This window comes from Poromitra crassiceps (assembly GCF_964638095.1).
Source record: "Poromitra crassiceps genome assembly, chromosome: 13".
Taxonomy (NCBI): Eukaryota; Metazoa; Chordata; class Actinopteri; order Beryciformes; family Melamphaidae; genus Poromitra; species Poromitra crassiceps.
In genome coordinates this window covers 5123226-5145161 of record NC_139644.1, presented here as the reverse complement: position 1 = coordinate 5145161, position 21936 = coordinate 5123226, and the positions used below count along the sequence as shown (strand labels likewise).

The window sequence follows — 21936 nt, the reverse complement described above, 5'->3', positions numbered from 1 at the left end:
ATGTCATTTGTGTACTGTACTGCCACGGTGCCACCACCTCTTGCACTTAAGAACTCTGGTTAATGTATTCCCCCCAAAATCTATAAATCCTTCTCAAATCTACAGATACCCCCCGGCCTATAAATCCATCTTATCTGAAGAACATAAGGGGGGAATTCCCCCCTTATGTTCTTCAGATAAGATGGATGCGGGGGAAATTAACGATCAATTATCGATTATCGATCATATTAATAATAATATATATATATATATTTATTTATTTTTTACAAAATGAAAGACAACGTGTTCTCCTCAATGAACTCTTTATTTCAATGTGTCTCCTCTCCAACACTCTGCTGTCCCCGGCGCATGCCGCTGTGAATTCCCCATGTTTAAAACAGTTTTGTTGGCACAAAGGCCCGTGCCCAGCCAGAAAACTAGAGGCTATATGAAGCTCCACCTCACGTTAGTCGGCTGTGCAATGGAGTGGGGCGAGGAGGAACGAATTCCACCCAAACCTAGTCCGTAAAAAAAAAAAAAAAAAAAAAAAATTAATAATAACAAAATCGATAAGAATTCCACATGATCGATTCCATTCCTTAACGATCAATTATCGATTTTCGATAACTGATGAACATCCCTAGTGTGCGTTGTGTGTGTTGTTGTAATTGATAGTGTGTGTTGTTGTAATTGATAGTGTGTGTTGTTGTAATTGATAGTGTGTGTTGTTGTGTGTTGTTGTAATTGATAGTGTGTGTTGTTGTGTGTTGTTGTAATTGATAGTGTGTGTTGTTGTGTGTTGTGTGTTGTAATTAATAGTGTGTGTTGTTGTAATTGATAGTGTGTGTTGTGTGTTGTTGTAATTGATAGTGTGTGTTGTTGTAATTGATAGTGTGTGTTGTTGTGTGTTGTGTGTTGTAATTAATAGTGTGTGTTGTTGTAATTGATAGTGTGTGTTGTGTGTTGTTGTAATTTATAGTGTGTGTTGTTGTAATTGATAGTGTGTGTTGTTGTCATCGTCCGCGTGTTCCCAGAGATCTGCTGTTGTTTGCATCTGTGTATACTGACGTTTGCTCCCCGGGGTGGGCAGCAGGTCTCCGGCCAGAGAAGCGCCACAGATCGACCTTGTGAACTCTGACCCTCCAGAGGTCGACTCCAGCAGCAGCGGCGCACAAGAGGCGGACCCGGCTCGCGGCGACACTTCTCACATCATGGCTGACGCGGCCAGCGACGACAGCAAGTTCCTCTTCCTGGAAAACGACTTCCACAGCAGCGGGGTGGCGCAAGCCGATTGGTCGGCCAAGCGGATGGTGTGGATCCCGTCGGAGAGGGAGGGCTTCGAGGCGGCCAGCATCAGGGAGGAGAAGGGCGATGAGGTACGCATGAGCATCACCATCATCATCATCATCATCATCATCATCATCACATGGTGTTACCATGGTCCAAAGTAGGGCTGCAACTAACGATTATTTTCATCATCAATTAATCTGTAAATTATTTTCTTGACTAATCGATTAGTCTATAATGGTGAAAAATGTCAATCACTTTTCCGCCAAAATTATCATTATGTTTTTCCGATTTGCCCCCATTTTCTCCCCAATTGTACTTGGCCAATTTTTCCACCTGCTACCCTGGTTGCTGCTCCACCCTCTGCCGGTCTGGGGAGAGCCGTAGACTAGCACCATGCTTCCTCCAAGACATGCACAGTAGCCAGCCGCTTCTTTTCACCCAACAGCGGGATCTTCAATATTAGGACGTAGCATGTTGGAGGATCACGCTATAACCACAGGTTCCCTTCCCTCTGAACAGGCGCCCCAACCGACCAGAGGAGGCGCTAGTGCAGCGACCAGGACAAATACCCTCAATCCGGCTTCCCTCTCACAGACACCTGCCAATCGTGCATGTATGGACGCCCGACCAAGCCGGAGGTAACATGAGGATGCGAACCTACAATACCCGGAAAATCGACAGATGAATCGATAATGAAAATAATCGTTACCGGTAGTTGCAGTCCAACTCAGCATTGGTAACGTGTCCCACATTGTCCCACACAAACATACTCTTTGTCCCACACTTGGTTTGCTGGGATCTGGTCACCCTAGACTGCTGACATCTGGGCAATCTCCAACCAATCATAATTAGGAGAAAGCTGGCGTCACATGGGCATAACGCCCCCTCTCTCTAACCTCTCTATAAAGTCTTCACTGTAGCAGGTGCTGTAAGAGTGTGGGTAGCATACTGTTCATATCATTGGCATGATGTTGCTCAGAACACTGGACAGGTAGATAGAACGTGATGTGGCCACGCCCCCACAGTCCTGAGAAATGATTTGAGCAGCCAGATGTTGTTTTGAAGGTTTGTTTTATAATAGTTATGAACGTTTTGTTTTGTTTTTTTGTTTTGGCGGGTAATTAATGTGATGGTCAGCTGTGATGTCCTATTAAAAAAATAGATATTTGAGACTGAGTTGCCAGAGGCTTTAAGAAGCTGGAACAAAAGATTTGTTTTGCTGTTGTTTGCTGGTGTTGGTGGAGCTGTCTAACTCCTCCCCCTGCTGCAGGTGCTGGTGGAGCTGTCTAACTCCTCCTCCTGCTGCAGGTGCTGGTGGAGCTGTCTAACTCCTCCCCCTGCTGCAGGTGCTGGTGGAGCTGTCTAACTCCTCCCCCTGCTGCAGGAGCTGTCTAACTCCTCCCCCTGCTGCAGGTGCTGGTGGAGCTGTCTAACTCCTCCCCCTGCTGCAGGTGCAGGTGGAGCTGTCTAACTCCTCCCCCTGCTGCAGGTGCTGGTGAAGCTGTCTAACTCCTCCTCCTGCTGCAGGTGCTGGTGGAGCTGTCTAACTCCTCCTGCTGCAGGTGCTGGTGGAGCTGTCTAACTCCTCCCCCTGCTACAGGTGCTGGTGAAGCTGTCTAACTCCTCCCCCTGCTACAGGTGCTGGTGAAGCTGTCTAACTCCTCCTCCTGCTGCAGGTGCTGGTGGAGCTGTCTAACTCCTCCTCCTGCTGCAGGTGCTGGTGAAGCTGTCTAACTCCTCCCCCTGCTGCAGGTGCTGGTGGAGCTGTCTAACGGGCAGAAGGCCACAGTCAACAAGGACGACATCCAGAAGATGAACCCGCCCAAGTTCAGCAAGGTGGAGGACATGGCCGCCCTCACCTGCCTCAACGAAGCCTCCGTGCTGCACAACCTGAAAGAGAGATACTTCTCCAGCCTCATTTATGTGAGGAGACACACACACACATGTGTGTGCACACACACACACGCACACACACACACACAACACACACACGCACACACACACAACACACACACGCACACACGTGCACGCACACACGTGCACACACAAAACCTGCAAGAGAGATACTTCTCCAGCCTCATCTATGTGAGGAGACACGCACGCACGCACACACACACACACACACACACACACACACACACACACACACACACACACACACACACACACTACTTTTCCACTGAAAAGTAGTGGAAAATGCTGTACATACATCAATGTCCCCCCACATCCCCCTCCCCCCACACGCCCCTCCCCCCACACCCCCTCCCCCACATCCCCCTCCCCCCACACACCCCTCCCCCCTGCAGACGTACTCGGGCCTGTTCTGCGTGGTGGTGAACCCCTACAAGATGCTGCCCATCTACTCTGAGAAGATCATCGAGATGTACAAGGGCAAGAAGCGTCACGAGGTGCCCCCACACATCTACTCCATCACCGACAACGCCTACCGCAACATGATGCAAGGTGTGTAGTATGTCAGGGCTGTGTGTGTGTGTGTGTGTGTGTGTAGGTAGTAGGTAAGGTGTGTGTGTGTGTGCGTGCATGCGTGTGTGCGTGCGTGCATGCGTGTGTGTGTAGGTAGTATGTAAGGTGTGTGTGTGTGTGTGTGTAGGTAGTATGTAAGGTGTGTGTGTGTGTGTGTGTGTGTGTGTGCGTGCGTGCGTGTGTGTGTAGGTAGTATGTAAGGTGTGTGTGTGTGTGTGCGTGCGTGCGTGTGTGTGTAGGTAGTATGTAAGGTGTGTGTGTGTGTGTGTGTAGGTAGTATGTAAGGTGTGTGTGTGTGTGTGTGTGTGTGTAGGTAGTATGTAAGGTGTGTGTGTGTGTGTGTGTGTAGGTAGTATGTAAGGTGTGTGTGTGTGTGTGTGTGTGTGTGTGTGTGTGTGTGTGTGTGTGTGTGTGTGTGTGTGTGTGTGTGCGTGCGTGCGTGCGTGCGTGCGTGCGTGCGTGTGTGTGTGCGTGTGCGTGCGTGCATGTGTGTGTGTGCCTGTCTGTCTCTGTCTGTCTGGTCCACCACTGACCTGAAGACAAACCCTACTTTCCACTGGGCAGCAGCATGGCCCTACATGGAGCACAGAGGCAGGCTCCTCCATGCACCACCTGCTATTTTTATCTCATATGAGCGATGGAAGCTAATCTCCTGCTGAGCTACATGTCAGCTTTCCTGTCGTGTCAAAGCTCACACTTCATGTCTGCTGTTCAGCTTGAACTGCCCAGTTCAGCTCAGCTTATTCCCCCATTTAACCTCAGTGTCTCTCTCTCTCTCTCTCTCTCTCTCTCTCTCTCTCTCTCTCTCTCTCTCTCTCTCTCTCTCTCTCTCTCTTTCTCTCTCTCTCTCTCTCTCTCTCTCTCTCTCTCTCTCCATTTGTCTCTTGTGTCTCTCTACAGACCGTGAGGATCAGTCTATTCTCTGCACGTGAGTCAAAACACTGAATGCTGAACTTTTTCCATCAAGTCAAGTCAAGTCAAGTTTATTTCTTTAGCACATTTCATACACAGAGGCAATTCAAAGTGCTTCACATAAAATGGTTGACACAAGAAAATAAAATAATAAAAGAAGAGAATAAAATGGACATTTAAAAGCATCACAACAAAACTTTAAGAAAGAGCATAAAAAGTGCATTAAGCGACAGGCGCAGCAGTTACAAAGAGAGCTAAAAACGTATAGAGGACTCATTGGGTTTGCATAATAGAATAAATCTATTTTTCTATATTAAATCCCCCGACATCATGACTATATAAGAAACATGACTACACACACATGATTGGAAAAATGTCCATAACCTTTATAACAGTTGGACTCGAACCTTTATTGGCCACACATATCTCCTAAAAGAAAAACAGCTGTCAGCAGTTAAAAGCTACGGTAAACATAAAAGTCTTTAGTCTATTTTTAAAAGTAAGTAAAGTTGGGGCAGATCTGAGGTCTTCGGGCAGTGTTTTCCAGCTAGCAGAAGCATAGTGGGTGAATGCGGCCTTCCCATGATTTGATTTGATCCTAGGGACAGTTAATAAGCTGGACCCTGCTGAGAGGTCTAGACCAGGGATGTCAGAGATACGGCCCGCGGGCCGGATCCGGCCCGCGGGCAGGTTTCATCCGGCCCGCGAGATGTTTTGGAATATTATTATTTATTTTTTTATTTTTTTATTATTATTATTATTATTAAATTCGCACCCCATTATCATGAACTACGTGTGGCTAATAAGCAAGCTAAGAGTTCATTCATAAGTTAATTAACCTGCACTACAAGGAAGTATGTCAGTAGGTCATCAGGTGTAAACAAAGCCGCCATGATGCCACGCTGGAATTGAATCGCGCATTCAGCTACCTACCAAAAAACAAAAGAATCAACAAGATCAGGCGCAGACTGCATAATCTGCCACGTCGGGCAAATGCCCGGTGGCCTGGCCTGGCCTGCAAAAAAAAAAAAAAAAAAAAATTGTGCCCGCAGTCAGGCCACTCACTGAACAGCAGGCCAGGCGCCGCCTACTGGTTTACTAGTGGTTTTATTACTTTATTCAGGGTTAAAGTGGGTGCATCTCATTGTAAAATTGGACTTGGCCCAAATTGGGCTTCAAACGGCCCAAATTGGGCTTCAAACGGCCCAAATCGGGCTTCAAACGGCCCAAATCTGGCTTTAAACGACCCAAATTGGGCTTCAAACGGCCCAAATCTGGCTTCAAACGGCCCAAATTGAGCTTTAAACGGCCCAAATTTTTCGGACGCCGGCACGCGCGGCCTGAATTATGATCCCAGTCCGCCCCTGAACAAGATGCTGTCGAAAAAGAGAAAGGTTGACACGGAATGCAGGCAGTTTCAAGAGAAATGAAAAGAGCAGTATTTCTTTTGTGAAGTAAATGGGTAAATGAGTCGAATTGATTTTAGTAAAAAAAAAAATCCGGCCCCCATGAGGTCTCAGTTGAACAAATCCGGCCCTCTACCTAATGAGTCTGACACCCCTGGTCTAGACGGTTCATAGCGTGGGAGCAATTCAGCTATGTATTTTGGGCCTAGGCCATTAAGTGATTTGTAGACTAGTAACAGTATTTATCACACCTCACATGCACGCACACACACACACACACACACACACACACACACACACAAGCACGCACGCTAGGTCGTTGCATGACCCCAGATTTTTTCAAGTCGACCTTTCTACCAATAAAGTCGAGTCGACGTTGAATAACCGTCATCACTAACCGTACCTGTATAAAAATAGAGATATATAAGTGATAATTATCTGGTTTTACGAGATTGAATATCCTCAGTAAAAGAGGTGGAGCTTAGCTGCAGAATGTAATGCAACAGTGTCAGATTGGGTGTCCATGTTTTATGTGTTATGGCCACATTCCACTGAGTCCGTGTTGGGTCCGTCTGCGCTGCGGTACGGCTTCGGAGCCGATACGTTTCCACTCTAATCATTGTGTCAACTCCCACCTACTCCACTGCGTTGCGTGTCTACTCCGTCCCAGCTCCGACGATCCGGAGCTCTCCGAAAAAGATATGCAAGGCTTCTATTTTCCACGGATGTCGGAGCAAAGCCGCAGCAAGTTGGGCGGAGCCAGGCATGGAGTCAACAGGGCAGAGGTGTTTACAGCATTCAAGATCAAGCCAGAGGACAAACATGTATGAGGAAAAGTTCATCATTGAAGTGGAAAACCACAAAATAATATATGACACGACACATCCTTTTTACAAGGACAACACCAAGCAAGTCCACCCCTCCTCTGCTTCTCCAGTTGGGAACAATGATCTTCTGCCTGTTTGTTGTTGTATTTATCCCACATACAAATTGTCTCGCGCGATTTCACCGCGAGAACTTGTCGGTCTCGTCACTCTAGCTGTCTGGCGGAGCGGAGCCGTGACGTGCTCTGCACGCAGCCCGCAGCGGAGCACAGAGCACGGAGCAAAACCGGAGAACAGCCGAAACGCAACGCAAATGCAACCAGTGCAATACCGGCGTTAGGATTGCCTTCTCCTATACCACTTTCATACCAGTGACCAGGGTCGGACCAGAGTTACTTGAGCCATGTTCAACTCTTCTTTTGTCAATTCACACCAAGTCAGTCAACACAGGGTTAAACGAGGATCCTTGTAATGCTGGTAAGAGCTGGATCTGACGTTCAAAGGTGTTTCAGAATAATGTTTGTTTTCTATTCGGACAAAGAGATCGACTATCAGCACCAAATATTGCCTATTCCAAAAACATCAGTACAGGGACTCCTAACCCATCTGGGTCGAATCCTCTACTCTCCACCACACCACACATCATGTCTCTACCTGACTCTCTTTATCTCTCCTGTACCTTCTCCTCTCCATCCTCCCATCACTCAGAGGTGAATCCTCTACTCTCCACCACACTTCATCATGTCTCTATCTGACTCTCTCTTTATCTCTCCTGTACCTTCTCCTCTCCACCCCTCCCATCACTCAGAGGTGAGTCCTCTACTCTCCACCACACTTCATCATGTCTCTACCTGACTCTCTCTTTATCTCTCCTGTACCTTCTCCTCTCCATCCTCCCATCACTCAGAGGTGAATCCTCTACTCTCCACCACACTTCATCATGTCTCTACCTGACTCTCTCTTTATCTCTCCTGTACCTTCTCCTCTCCACCCCTCCCATCACTCAGAGGTGAGTCCTCTACTCTCCACCACACTTCATCATGTCTCTACCTGACTCTCCCTTTATCTCTCCTGTACCTTCTCCTCTCCATCCTCCCATCACTCAGAGGTGAATCCTCTACTCTCCACCACACTTCATCATGTCTCTACCTGACTCTCTCTTTATCTCTCCTGTACCTTCTCCTCTCCATCCTCCCATCACTCAGAGGTGAGTCCGGAGCCGGGAAGACAGAAAACACCAAGAAGGTCATTCAGTATCTGGCCGTGGTCGCCTCCTCACACAAGGGCAAGAAGGATGCCAACCCTGTGAGTAGAGATATCTCCACTTTCAAGACTTACAAGAAGATAAGATGACACTTCTTAAAGCAGCTACGAGCAAGATTTTCGATTGTTATTAAACAGTATAATTATAATATTGATGCATCACATCTTACCTATAATCGTAGCTGAGACCAAAGCCGTGTGAATCGGAGATTGCTCTCTTGATGATTATAGAGTCTGTGTCTGTCTACCGGCGGGCTGGATAAACCCGGGAAGTGAAACAAAACGGTTTACGGCAGCTGCCTGCTTTCAACCGTTTCGCTCTGCCTAGCAACAGACCATAAACACGGAGAACGCCATGCAGGGGCTTGCTACTCTCGCGAACATCTCTCGTTATATTCTAACAGTTTGTTTGGAAGTTATTTTGTTATTTTGTGGTTATGGCCGAAGTGGCTGCCGCAAACCGTTTAATTTCACTTCCTGATCTGCCCCGGCCGCAGACAGACTAATCGTCAAGACAACATTGGCCAATTCACTCGGGGTTCAAGCGAGACTACTCGGCGTTGGTCTCGTCTACTATTAGAGGTAAGATGTGATGCATCAATATTAAATTTAGACTGTTTAATAACAATCGAAAATCTTGCTCGTAGCTGCTTTAAACATTCACCTGGGGGACATGGGGTTGCTGCAGCAAGTAATACTACTATACAGCTAATATTATAAATAAATATGAATATAAATGAGGTATTAAATAGTATTTTTTAATACCCCATTTATATTCATATTTATTTAATATCATATACTTAATAGAAGTAGAAATGTACTAAATGGTGAAAATATATGAGTTACAGTTTTACAGCATTATGAGGGCGTGCAAAATAAAAGAACGGAACATACTGAGACAAAAATATATATATATATATGCAAATATCTGCTGTATGAAATACAATATGTCTAAAATATTCCAGCTTAATTATGCACAAGTACACTTAATACACTTCCACCGTTTGTTATAATGTTAGGTTCTCAATGATTTTCTAATTCTTCATGTTACAACAACACTGTTTTATTTGTAGGGGTGTCACAATATATCGTCCCACGAAATTTCGCGATAGTAAAACGTCACGATATGTATCGTTGAGATGAAATCTCATATCGTGAAAATTTTTTTTTTTTTTTTTTTTTTTTTTTTTTTTTTTTTTTTCAAAAGTAGACAAAGAAACGTCTTTGTTTGTTGAAGTTCAATGTGTGGAAAGTAGTTCAGTTGAACAAGTCTCTGAAGAGACACATGAGAAGTTATACAGGAGAGAAACCATTCAATTGAGTTTCTGGCAAAACTGTTTACTTGACAGGAAAAACTGAAGATGCATAAAAAATAGACTAAGAAAAGTCTTGTTGTTTGAGTTTGAAGAAAAACTGAAGATGCATAATGAGAATTTATACTGCTGAGAAACCTTTTAGTTCAAAGTAAATCTAAGTGACGGTGTAACTCATTCTATTTCAAGATAAGCCTTATTAGTCCATGGGCCAAAGCCCAAAATTTCACCTATTGGTATCACTCAAGGTGGCAAAATCTAGTCACATTTTTTGAAAAGGCACATGTCCATAGATGATATTTTGGTATGATAACCTTTGCTAAGTGGTAGCTTTGTCACAGTTATCAGCACATGAAGTTAACCACCCCCTACAATAAATTGGTATTTAGGTGCTGGTGCATATCCTACTTTAGGCTCATTTTCAGGACCTTTACTCATGTTTTATGAAGACATGTTTGGTCTAATTTTAAAGGGTAGACTCATAGGTTCATTTAAGCACAGTTGTGAGTTTGTCTAATAAACATAGAGGTCACATGGGCTCTTCAAAGTGTCAACAACATTCGTTTTTCCACCATTTCCGCCTAAACTATAGTCTTTATTTGAGCATTGTGACATGTAGGAACATCACTGTCACAAATAACAAAACCTGAAATACTCACAGGACTGTAACAATTGAGGAAATGAATAATCTTCCCATATTATCCCACCATGAAGGCTGATTGTGGGCCTTAAAGCAGAATATGAACCGATCGCGGTCTACTGGTCGACCGCGGACTGACCCCAGGTCGATCGCGTCAAAAATCGATTATTAACACATTGACTGCCAGCCTTTTTTCAATGCTGTAGGTAGGTTCTGCCAGGTTTTTTTTTGAGGATTCTAGGCTCATTTTACAAGAGCCGAGGATTCTTTTCTGTTAGGACTTCGTGAACACCAATCATCTAAAAAGAACTAATAGAATGTGTGCTTTCTCTGTCTAAAAGAGTTAGTTTGTAGAGTTAGTAGTTATGTAAGCATTAGCAGTTGAATACAGCATGGTTTCAGCATCAGAAAAAATATTCAGAGATAAACGGCTTTTTGTGAAATTCGATAGAACAGTCACTTTAACCATTCATTTTTGGCATCAGTAAGACCTAAACAATAGTTTTGAACAGTAATTTCCTCCATAACAGCAGGAAACTCCCCTCTGCTTCCAACTCCTCCCTCCGTGGGCGTTCTTCTTGGCTGCAGCGCCGTGTCACAAGCACTTTCCTACCTGTGCAAATGCACTTTCTCATACTCTCGACCTCTCAAATAAATTTCTGAATAGAAATTAAATTACTCTAAATTAGAGCGAAAAATAAACAAAAAAGAATGGGTTGAAAATCCCATTCTAAAAGCCTTTTATGGCTGTTTCCAATTTGGTGCTATTTTGCAAGGCAAAATGGCCTGCTGCACCACAAGCTTGTCACCAGTCTCACTGCTTTGCTGCTGCTGTGCGGCTGTGAGCCTGTCTGCGCGGCCGCTCTTTGAGGAAGTCTGGTTGGACTCGCTCGCTTCTTGGAGTTTTGGTTGAGAGCTTTGATGAAGCTTTTGCGATTCTGGTCATATTTATGCTGCGTGTTTCAAAGTGTGTTCCATCCGTAATCTATTATGCAAGTTTGCAATCCCGCACTGCCAGCAATCAGCGCAAAAACGAAAGCGTTTTCGCCAATCCATTTTCATGAGAATGGCTTCGTCACACTGCTTTTTGCTTGCCTTCCTCCTTCCTTGTCGCCACTTAGTGGGTCGGTGGAATGGGTTGTACACGTTGTACACGTCCAATACTTATATAAGAGATGTAAAAGGGTTAGATGCACATCCCACCGTCAAAAAAAAAAAATCAATTCTGACGACGTGTTAACACGTCGTTGGCAGTCAACAGCTAGATTCTGAAAACGTGTTAACACGTCGTTGGCAGTGAACGTGTTAAAAAAAAAAAAAAAAAAATTAATAATCAAATAAAATATAATGGAAGTACATGCAGTTGTTTATTTTAATTATGGATCATAATACAATGCAATTCCAAATGCACTTTTATATTAAAAGTAGCCACACAGTGAGAAAAAATAAAGTGAGAAAAAATAAATCATGTATTGGGGAAAAAAAGTGATGCATCGATTTAAGATGCATCGAGATGCACCGATAATCGTAATCGAATTGAATCGTAGCCCTCTGAATCGTAATCGAATCGAATTGTGAGGCCAGTGAATATTCACAGCCCTAATGTCAAGTGGTTGTGGGACAATGAGAAAGTGTTGCGAGGTTAGTTACTGCAGGCTGGAAACGATGTGTGTGCGTTAGCGATGTTGAAACTGGACTGGTAGATCTTGGGAGGCTGGCTACTTGAAAAGTAGATCTTCGGTCAAAAAAGGTTGGGCACCCCTGCTTTAGATGATATTTCAACTTGATAAACCTTCCCAAGTGGTATCTTAGTCACAGTTAACCCTCAATGACACCAAACGTTGATCCAAATAAAGAGACAATCTTGTCACTTTATTTGAACAGAACACCACTATCACAAATATAATATTAAACAGTCTATTTTTTTTCTATCTAAGTCTATCTATTTCTTTTTTCCCAACATTTTTATCCCCCATTAGTGCTAATTTTTAATTTATTTATCCTGGTTGCTGCTCCACCCTCTGCCGATCTGGGGAGAGCTGAAACTGGCTCCATGCTTCCTCAGAGACATGGGCAGTGTAGCAAGTCGCTTCTTTTCACCTGACAGGGGAAGCTTCACCGGTAGGACATAGCACGTGGGATGATCACGCTATTCCAATGAGTTCCCCTCCCTCCGAACGACCAGAGGAGGCACCACTTCAGTGACCAGGATATTGCATGTTTTGGTGAGGGGTTCCTATATGAAGGAAACTCCCAGGCGGCACGGAGAGAACATGCAAACTCCACACAGAAAGGCCCTTTTGACGACCCCACCCAGGCGGTGGGCACCTGAGGACATTTGGTGCAGAACAGCAGGTAGCAAAGATTGTTGGCATCACATACACTGGATGACGGTACATACGTCCTGCAGACAAATTATTCCATATTGGAAAGATTATGGTAGACCAGACAATTGAGGAGACCATAAACAAGGACAATCAGACTGCTGGAGGAACCAAGGGTTTCAGCCTGAAAGCTGGTGCAGTCACTTCAGACAGAAGTCAGTATCTGAGGCAGCTCAGGAACATGAGAGGCAACAAGTCCACAGACTGTTTCAGTCATCACGATCTACAGAAGCCCAGAATAGAGAAGGATAGGGCAGATGTGAATGCCTTTGTAGAGCTTATGGAGAAAAGCTGGGTAAACCCTCTAGGTCCAGATCAGTCTAATATCATCAGCCTTTCCACAGGAATTGCTGTGTCACCAAGTCAAGTCAGTCAAGTCAAGTGTATTTGTATAGCCCTAATTCACAAGCATGTCTCAGGACTTCACATAAAATATGTCTAGCTAATTCTAGCTACCACAACAGTAGCAATTACAGTAGTAATAATAACACATTGAACAATCATATGATAGAGAAAGAGTAACCAGCAACCAAGTTCCATGACAAAGTGGGGAAAAAAAAATCTGAAGACATTCTCAGGCATCACAAAAAGAGATAGAGGAAACCAAACACAAAACAAGGAGCTGGTCTTGAAAGCAGATAGAAATATTTTTGGGCATATGATCATTGCTTCACAAAGTAAAGATCTGCACATTGAAGATGTCCTGGCTCATGGTCCACTGCCTTGGTCACTTTCAATCCAGATGTCTCATTGCGGAAAACCAACAAAGCCGCTGCACTCGCTAGCGAGTTAGAGAAATCAACATTAGCAGTTGAGGATATTGGAGACACTCATGCTGAAAGATGATGGCAAGACTTTTGGAGAGATTGCTGGTTCTGTGTTGAACCTAGCGTTGCATGAAGGAGAAAGAGTAACAGTTACTCTTTCTCTCTCTTTCAGTTACTCAGTAACTGAATAGATGTGGTGTTTGATGTGTACTGGAAAACATCAATCAAGAATGCCGAGAGATGCAGTTGTGGTTCAGCAAGTAGTAGCACTCAATGGAAGAACATTGCCCCAGGACACAATGTCGTGCAGTGGAGAAAGCTTTTTAGTAATCCAGACAGCAAAACTGCCTTGATAACATTCATTGTGGACCAGTGAAAGCTACCACAGAACTGGGCAAAGCATCAGGACAAGCAGCTATTTGCAACCTGTGGAGAGACATGCTATTGTCTCAACAAAAAAGATTGTAATGTTGAAGAGCTAAAGTCTTCCCATGAGGAGGCCGTGACCCTGGATGACTATGATGATAATGATGATGATGAATAAAACAGAATATGAATACTGTTTAATATTATATTTGTGATAGTGGTGATGATAAAGATCATTGGTTAAATAAATTATAAGTTAGAATTCTTGATTTTTTTCTATCACATGTTCTGTTCAAATAAAGGGACACGATTGTCTCTTTCTTTGGATCAACGTTTGGTGTAATTGAGGGTTAACTGTGACTAAGATACCACTTGGGAAGGTTTATCAAGTTGAAATATCATCTAAAAGGTACAGACCTTTTCAAAATCCAAAACTAGAATTTGTCAACTTGGATGGTACCAATTAGTGAAAATTCTGGCCCGGGTTCATATTCAGGCCCACAATCAGCCTTCATGGTGGGATAATATGGGAAGATTATACATTTCCTCAATTGTTACAGTCCTGTGAGTATTTCAGGTTTTGTTATTTGTGTCAGTGATGTTCCTACATGTCATAATGCTCAAATAAAGACTATAGTTTAGGCGGAAATGGTGCAAAAACGAATGTTGTTGACACTTTGAAGAGCCCATGTGACCTCTATGTTTATTAGACAAACTCACAACTGTGCTTAAATGAACGTATGAGTCTACCCTTTAAAATTAGACCAAACATGCCTTCATAAAACATGAGTAAAGGTCCTGAAAATGAGCCTAAATTAGGATATGCACCAGCGCCTAAGATACCAATTTATTGTAGGGGGTGGTTAAATTCATGTGCTGATAACTGTGACAAAGCTACCACTTAGCAAAGGTTATCATACCAAAATATCATCTATGGACATGTACCTTTTCAAAAAATGTGACTAGATTTTGCCACCTTGAGTGATACCGATATCTGGTCTGGCCCATGGACTATATCTCCAATCTCATGTTTTTTCTAGTTGTTATTGTAATAACAATTTCCCACAACAGCATGTTTTGTATTTGTGCATTTCAAATAAAATACTACTTTTCCAGTCATATATTGTCATTATTCAAGTTTAAAAAAATATTGTTAAAATCGTATCGTATCGTATCGTTATCGTGAACCCAGTATCGTGATACGTATCGTATCGTGAACTGAGTGTATCGTGACACCCCTATTTATTTGTCAGTGAAGCTACTAGAAAAGCAACTTTGAATTTCATTTGACCTGCCAGAAGTTTTCACACGTTGATATTTTACCAGAAAATATTTGTTTGCAGATGTTTAACATCATGACCAAACCTGAGTCTGAATAGTAGCCGGGTCAAAACCAGACAGCGTGATCTCACCTTCTGTTTCGCTCTACGTATCAGTCTGGACTCCAAGCCGCCCACAGGGATTTCAGTGGGTGGGACTACTTACCTTGACAGACAACTCCTTCAGCCAATCAGTCTCGCCAAATCCAGTCCTTCAGCCAACCATCCAGTCCAATCCAAACCCGCCGAGAAACTGCATCCTCTTGTTCTGGTTTAATTGTTGTTATCGAGTCTCTTTCTGCAATAACGACACTGCGGCTGTGTCAACTAAACATTAACGTTACTGCTCGTTGCGGGTTGCTTTGTTTTGCCAACGGCGTCCCTGATTGGCCGGTTCCGTTGTCAGCTACGAGGTCCCTGATTGGCATTGTGACTTTGTGATTCCTGGAATTGGCTGGGGGCCGGGCTGGAGGTCAGACTCACGGCACAAACATGCCTGGCCGTTCACACCAGAAGCGCTCTGTTTTGCTCCACGCCGATCACAACTTGTACCGACCTCCTGATGCAGGAAGTATCGCTTCAGACCACAAGCCGCCCGCGCCGTGCCCGCCGCGCCGCGCCGCGCCGTGCTGTGCCGTGCCGTGCCGCGGCCAGCTTAGACTGTGACTAGTCTACTCTGTTAACAAGGCAGCCCAAATACAGAGCCGAAGTGAACGTCACTTCCTGCCTTCCTCCCTGTACCAGCATCAGAAAAAATACAACAGTGGTGAACGGAGACAGACGTTACTTTTTTGATCCTGTTTGAGTTGTGCCACGGGGTAACGCATGTTACATTTTGTCAATTTAAAAGATAACTCTGCATGTCAAGAAAGTTGCAGTTTGTCCTGAAACTGAAACGTAACGTTTAGTTTTGTGAATCAACGACTCCTCGTGTCGCACAATATACGTCACACCATCAACAACAATGGACTGCAGCGGGAGAGACGTCACTTGTGCGTATAGTCTTTCTGATTTATAACTTATAGTGCCACAGTTTTACCACAAACTGAGACTTTCTCCACTTGCAGAGTTCTCTTTTACATTGACAAACATGACGTGTGTGTTACTCCCGTGGCACAATTCAAACGGGATCAAAAAGGTATCGCTCCGTTCACCACCATTCATATTTTTTCACACCCTGGTACAGGGAGAAAAGCAGGAAGTGAGGTTCACTTTGGCTCTCTATGAAACTGCCTTTGCTTCCAGACGCTTCTGTTTCCAGTGTGTTTGCACCGTGACAGCGCAGAGCACAGAATGTGATGAGGGATCAGGCTTTCTGTTCAGTTACATGACCACATATTAAAGTGCACCTTCTGCGTGACAGGACTCACATGCCCCGGTGCTGGTCAAGGTGAGGACACACTTTAACTGTTGTCCTTATTTTGTGCTTCTGCTGCAGCTGGTGACGGGGCTTTGGATGTGTTTGCGTACAAACCTGATTGAAGAATTAAAAACTCCAAAACACAACTATCAGAGACATGAATATCTCATCAGTAGCTTATTCAAAACATATTGTCCATCAGGAATTACTGTACTGACACTTTGTGATCATGTCATCTCTTCCTAGTTTACAGTCTGTGTAGACTAGAGCATCCCACAACATCACAAGTTCTGAGTGTTCGCTCCATTACTCCAGTAAGGAACTATCTATGCTTTGTTTTAGTTAAGAGCCCCTACATTTGGTGGCCAAAGTCAATCATTGGTGGCCCAAATGTAAACTTATGTAGAAACAAACAATACAGAAAAGCCAATTTAACCTAACTTAAAGGAACAGTTCACCCAAAAATGAAAATTCTGTCATCTACTGTACTCACCCCCATGCCGTAAGTATGGAGCCATAATAAGATGGCTCCATAATGCTCATCTCGGGGATCCAATTCTCCGGAAGCCCCAATATGCCAAGTTGACTTGAAAAGACGTCGTTTACACCCTGTTTTTAGCTGAAAGTGAAAGTGAAAGTGAAAGCACGACTTTCAGCTCATGGCTACATCGGTCCATGGTTAATGTCAAACCCTGTGTGTGTCTGTACAACTCTGACACTGATGCACCTTTCCTGACCATGATATTTTAATCTCAGTTGAAGTCCTACCTAGTTAAATAAAGTTTAAAGGTGCTATGTAGCATTTCACCATCAATAAATCATTAGCGCATTAGTATAATTACCATAAATAAACACGACCACCACTAAGAAGACTGGCAGCATCTACTGTAGATACCTAGAGGTTACCAATAGTCTCCAACATGCTCTCATTGGTTTACTGTCTTTATACAAAGGTATCGCAGTCAAATGAAAAAGTAACCTGTTTACACCTGTTTACACCTGTTTACACCTGTACTTTCAAGTGGTCAAGCACTATCCGATTGCAATCTGATCACAGAAAACGCATGTTAGAGGCAGGTGTAAATGAGCACAAAAAGCTCCGTGTAGCACCGTGAAATAAACACTAAACAAATGAGTGATAGATGGGGGATAGTGACAGACGTGAGAGGTTGGTGTGACGTTTCTAACGGGTGCTCCTGTCCCTCCATGTAGCAGCAGGCAGGATCTATGGCCTATGTGAGTATAAAACCTTCTGCTGCGGCCGGACTAGCACCTGTCTGTACAGAGTGCCAAAGTCACACCCTCTTCAGGCTGGACTAGCACCTGTCTGTACAGAGTGCCAAAGTCACACCCTCTTCAAGCTGGACTAGCACCTGTCTGTACAGAGTGCCAAAGTCACACCCTCTTCAGGCTGGACTAGCACCTGTCTGTACAGAGTGCCAAAGTCACACCCTCTTCAAGCTGGACTAGCACCTGTCTGTACAGAGTGCCAAAGTCACACCCTCTTCAAGCTGGACTAGCACCTGTCTGTACAGAGTGCCAAAGTCACACCCTCTTCAAGCTGGACTAGCACCTGTCTGTACAGAGTGCCAAAGTCACACCCTCTTCAAGCTGGACTAGCACCTGTCTGTACAGAGTGCCAAAGTCACACCCACTTCAGGCTGGACTAGCACCTGTCTGTACAGAGTGCCAAAGTCACACCCACTTCAGGCCGGACTAGCACCTGTCTGTACAGAGTGCCAAAGTCACACCCACTTCAGGCCGGACTAGCACCTGTCTGTATAGACATCTATGACACTACACTGGTGCATGATGAGATGTACGTTCTGACACATTTGGCACGTTCACACTCAGTCTGTCGTGTTAGTTGTGCTTAAAACACAAAATGACACGATTGCTTTTGTCTTTCTTACTGTACGTCTTGGTCTATATTCCATTCAGCAGCTGTGTATGTGTGTGTGCGCGTGCATGCGTGTGTATCTGTGTGTGCATCTCCGTTCTACATGTATATTGCATCTGCTATTATATGCATGCTTTGAGACAGTACATGCTTGTATTTCTCCAAAGTTGATTTTTTTTTTTTTTTTAATGCTTAAGAATAGATAAAGAGACAGACAGACAGACAGACACAGACAGACAGACAGACAGACAGAGAGAGACAGACAGACGACAGACACAGACAGACAGACACAGACAGACAGAGAGAGACAGACAGACAGACAGACAGACAGAGAGAGACAGACAGACAGACAGACACAGACAGACAGACAGACAGAGAGAGACAGACAGACAGACAGACAGAGAGAGACAGACAGACAGACAGACAGAGAGAGACAGACAGACAGACAGACAGAGAGAGACAGACAGAGAGACAGACAGAGAGACAGACAGACACAGACAGACAGACAGACAGACAGACAGACAGACAGACAGACACAGACAGACAGACAGAGAGAGACAGACAGACAGACAGACAGAGAGAGACAGACAGACAGACAGACAGAGAGAGACAGACAGACAGACAGACAGAGAGAGACAGACAGAGAGACAGACAGAGAGACAGACAGACACAGACAGACAGACAGACAGACAGACAGACAGACAGACAGACACAGACAGACAGACAGAGAGAGACAGACAGACAGACAGACAGAGAGAGACAGACAGACAGACAGACAGACAGACAGACAGACGGTTGGATGGATGGATGGATGGATGTGTAATCTGGTTGTGGCCTGTAGGGGGAGCTGGAGAAGCAGTTGCTGCAGGCCAACCCCATCCTGGAGGCTTTTGGAAACGCCAAAACCATAAAGAATGACAACTCCTCACGCTTTGTAAGTCCACTCTCTCAGTCTCAACTCAGCACAGTAACTACTGGTGTTCCAGCTGATGTTCAACATGTCATTCCCTCTGTCCACAGGGCAAGTTCATAAAGCTGAACTTCGATGTGACTGGCTACCTTGTCGGAGCAAACATTGACACCTGTATCCTTTTGGGTTTGATTGGGTGAACCATCTGTTGGTGGCGCTTCTCACTGGCGTCAGCCCGCCCACAGCTGCCTCATAGGACGCTGATTGGTTTGGATTCAAACCAATAGAAGATGGATTTGCCGTGTGCTCATGATCTCATGATATGATCATGATCTCATGATCTCTTGATCTCTCTCTGTCTCGCAAGGTTAGCCATGGACCCCTTTTTAATGACATGTTGTGGCTCAGATCCAAATCTGGATTTTTTTTTCTTGAAAGTAGGTTTTAGTCATTTTGCTTGAACAGGTGATTTTCACACAAACATCTTGAAAGTAGGTTTTAGTCATTTTGCTTGAACAGGCGTGTTTCTGGATAACGTTACCTCCTTAACCCTCTCCTGACCTGACCAGACCTGCTGGAGAAGTCTCGCTGCATTCGCCAGTCCAAGATTGAGAGAGCCTTCCATATCTTCTACTACATGGTGGCAGGAGCCAAAGACAAGATACGGGGTGAGCTGCTCTTTCCTCACTGTCACACTTTAGGGCCAGATACACTTTGGCCATGTCACGATTCTTATGCATGCTGGAAATCCTTGAAAGCGCTTCAATTTTAATGTGGCGTTTTCAAGGTTTGAAAAGTGCTTGGATATTATATATAATATATATAATATATATTAATATATATATAATATATATATAATATATATAAAGTGCTTGGATATTGAATAACGTGCTTGAAATTGTAATTACATTACTTGCATAATAAATCACCATCTGACTGAATAGTTCACTCTGTGTGTGTGTGTGTGTGTGTGTGTGTGTGTGTGTGTGTGTGTGTGTGTGTGTGTGTCTGTGTGTGTGCGTGCGTGTCTGTGTGTGTAGAGGAGCTGCTGTTGGAGAGCTTCAGCAGCTATCGGTTCCTGGTGGCGGGGCATGTGGAGATCCCCGGCCAGGAGGACCATGAGATGTTCACCGAGACCCTGGAGGCCATGGAGATCATGGGCTTCACCGAGGAGGAGAGATTTGGTACGCTGCCAAAACAAAACTTTGTAGAGAGAGAGACGCTTAGTGAACGCAAAATAGAACAAGTTAGGAAAAAATGGATCACCCAATTGTTGGTGTTTCCTTCCTGCAGGCATGCTGAAGGTGGTGTCCACCGTGCTGCAGCTGGGGAACGTGGGGTTTGAGAAGGAGAGGAACAGCGAGCAGGCCACCATGCCTGATAACACCGGTAACCACTGACATATACCAACAGCACTACAACACCGGTAACCACTGACACACACAACAGCACTACAACACCGTTAACCACTGACATACACCAACAGCACTACAACACCGGTAACCACTGACACACACCAACAGCACTACAACACCAGTAACCACTGACACACACAACAGCACTACAACACCGTTAACCACTGACATACACCAACAGCACTACAACACCGGTAACCACTGACATACACCAACAGCACTACAACACCGGTAACCACTGACACACACCAACAGCACTACAACACCAGTAACCACTGACACACACAACAGCACTACAACACCGTTAACCACTGACATACACCAACAGCACTACAACACCGGTAACCACTGACACACACCAACAGCACTACAACACCGGTAACCACTGACATACACCAACAGCACTACAACACCGGTAACCACTGACATACACCAACAGCACTACAACACCGGTAACCACTGACATACACCAACAGCACTACAACACCGGTAACCACTGACACACACAACAGCACTACAACACCGGTAACCACTGACATACACCAACAGCACTACAACACCGGTAACCACTGACACACACAACAGCACTACAACACCGGTAACCACTGACACACACAACAGCACTACAACACCGGTAACCACTGACACACACAACAGCACTACAACACCGGTAACCACTGACATACACCAACAGCACTACAACACCGGTAACCACTTACACCAGTGATACTCAACTGGCGGCCTGCAGGCCACATGCCTGATGGAATTGCAATTTGTTTTTTTTTGTTTTTTTTTACAGTGCACCTGAACGCAACATGCAAGATACCCACTGAATAAGTGTCCAAATGTTCATGTCATTCTGGCCAATAGTCCTGCCCAATACTTATAGCATTTCAGTCTGGAATATGGAATATCTTTCAATAATCTATGATTTAGCTGCTAAATTGTCAAATACCGCCATCTGCTCGCTACCCAGGCACTTATGTATGTACTTAACCTAACTAACTATCCGGCGTGCACAACATTGTCAGACTAAACTCCGACTGACACCCCAAAAACCTACAATCCGCTACAGAAAAATGTATATTGATTGTTTATTAGAAAGTGGCCCCCGGGCAAAGCAAGTTGAGTATCCGTGACTTACACACACCAACAGCACTACAACACTGGTAACCACTGACATATATCAACAGCACTACAACACTGGTAACCACTGACATATACCAACAGCACTACAACACCGGTAAAAACTGACATATACCAACAGCACTACAACACCGCTAACCACTGACACACACCCAACAGCACTATGTCACTTTTATTTCAGTTACAGTAACAGTAAGTAATGCACAATATTAATCTCATTTATTGATTTGATTTCTTTCTCCAAACCTTTATTCTCTC

At 44.5% G+C, this 21936-nt stretch overlaps 1 protein-coding gene across 1 annotated transcript in view; it reads left to right on the top strand.

The window, feature by feature from the left end:
- Window positions 1-1190: 1190 nt before the first annotated feature.
- LOC310788228 (myosin-14-like) overlaps window positions 1191-21936 on the top strand; it is a gene marked incomplete at its 5' end in the record, with an annotated part of 73547 nt that continues 52801 nt past the window's right edge. The window contains 11 exons of the mRNA XM_083649770.1: window positions 1191-1355; window positions 3022-3192; window positions 3576-3732; window positions 4654-4681; window positions 8101-8200; window positions 17520-17543; window positions 19049-19141; window positions 19228-19291; window positions 19687-19785; window positions 20158-20301; window positions 20411-20506. Of these exons, the coding sequence (XP_083505896.1) occupies window positions 1191-1355; window positions 3022-3192; window positions 3576-3732; window positions 4654-4681; window positions 8101-8200; window positions 17520-17543; window positions 19049-19141; window positions 19228-19291; window positions 19687-19785; window positions 20158-20301; window positions 20411-20506 (1141 nt within the window). The remainder of the gene's footprint in view (window positions 1356-3021; window positions 3193-3575; window positions 3733-4653; window positions 4682-8100; window positions 8201-17519; window positions 17544-19048; window positions 19142-19227; window positions 19292-19686; window positions 19786-20157; window positions 20302-20410; window positions 20507-21936) is intronic.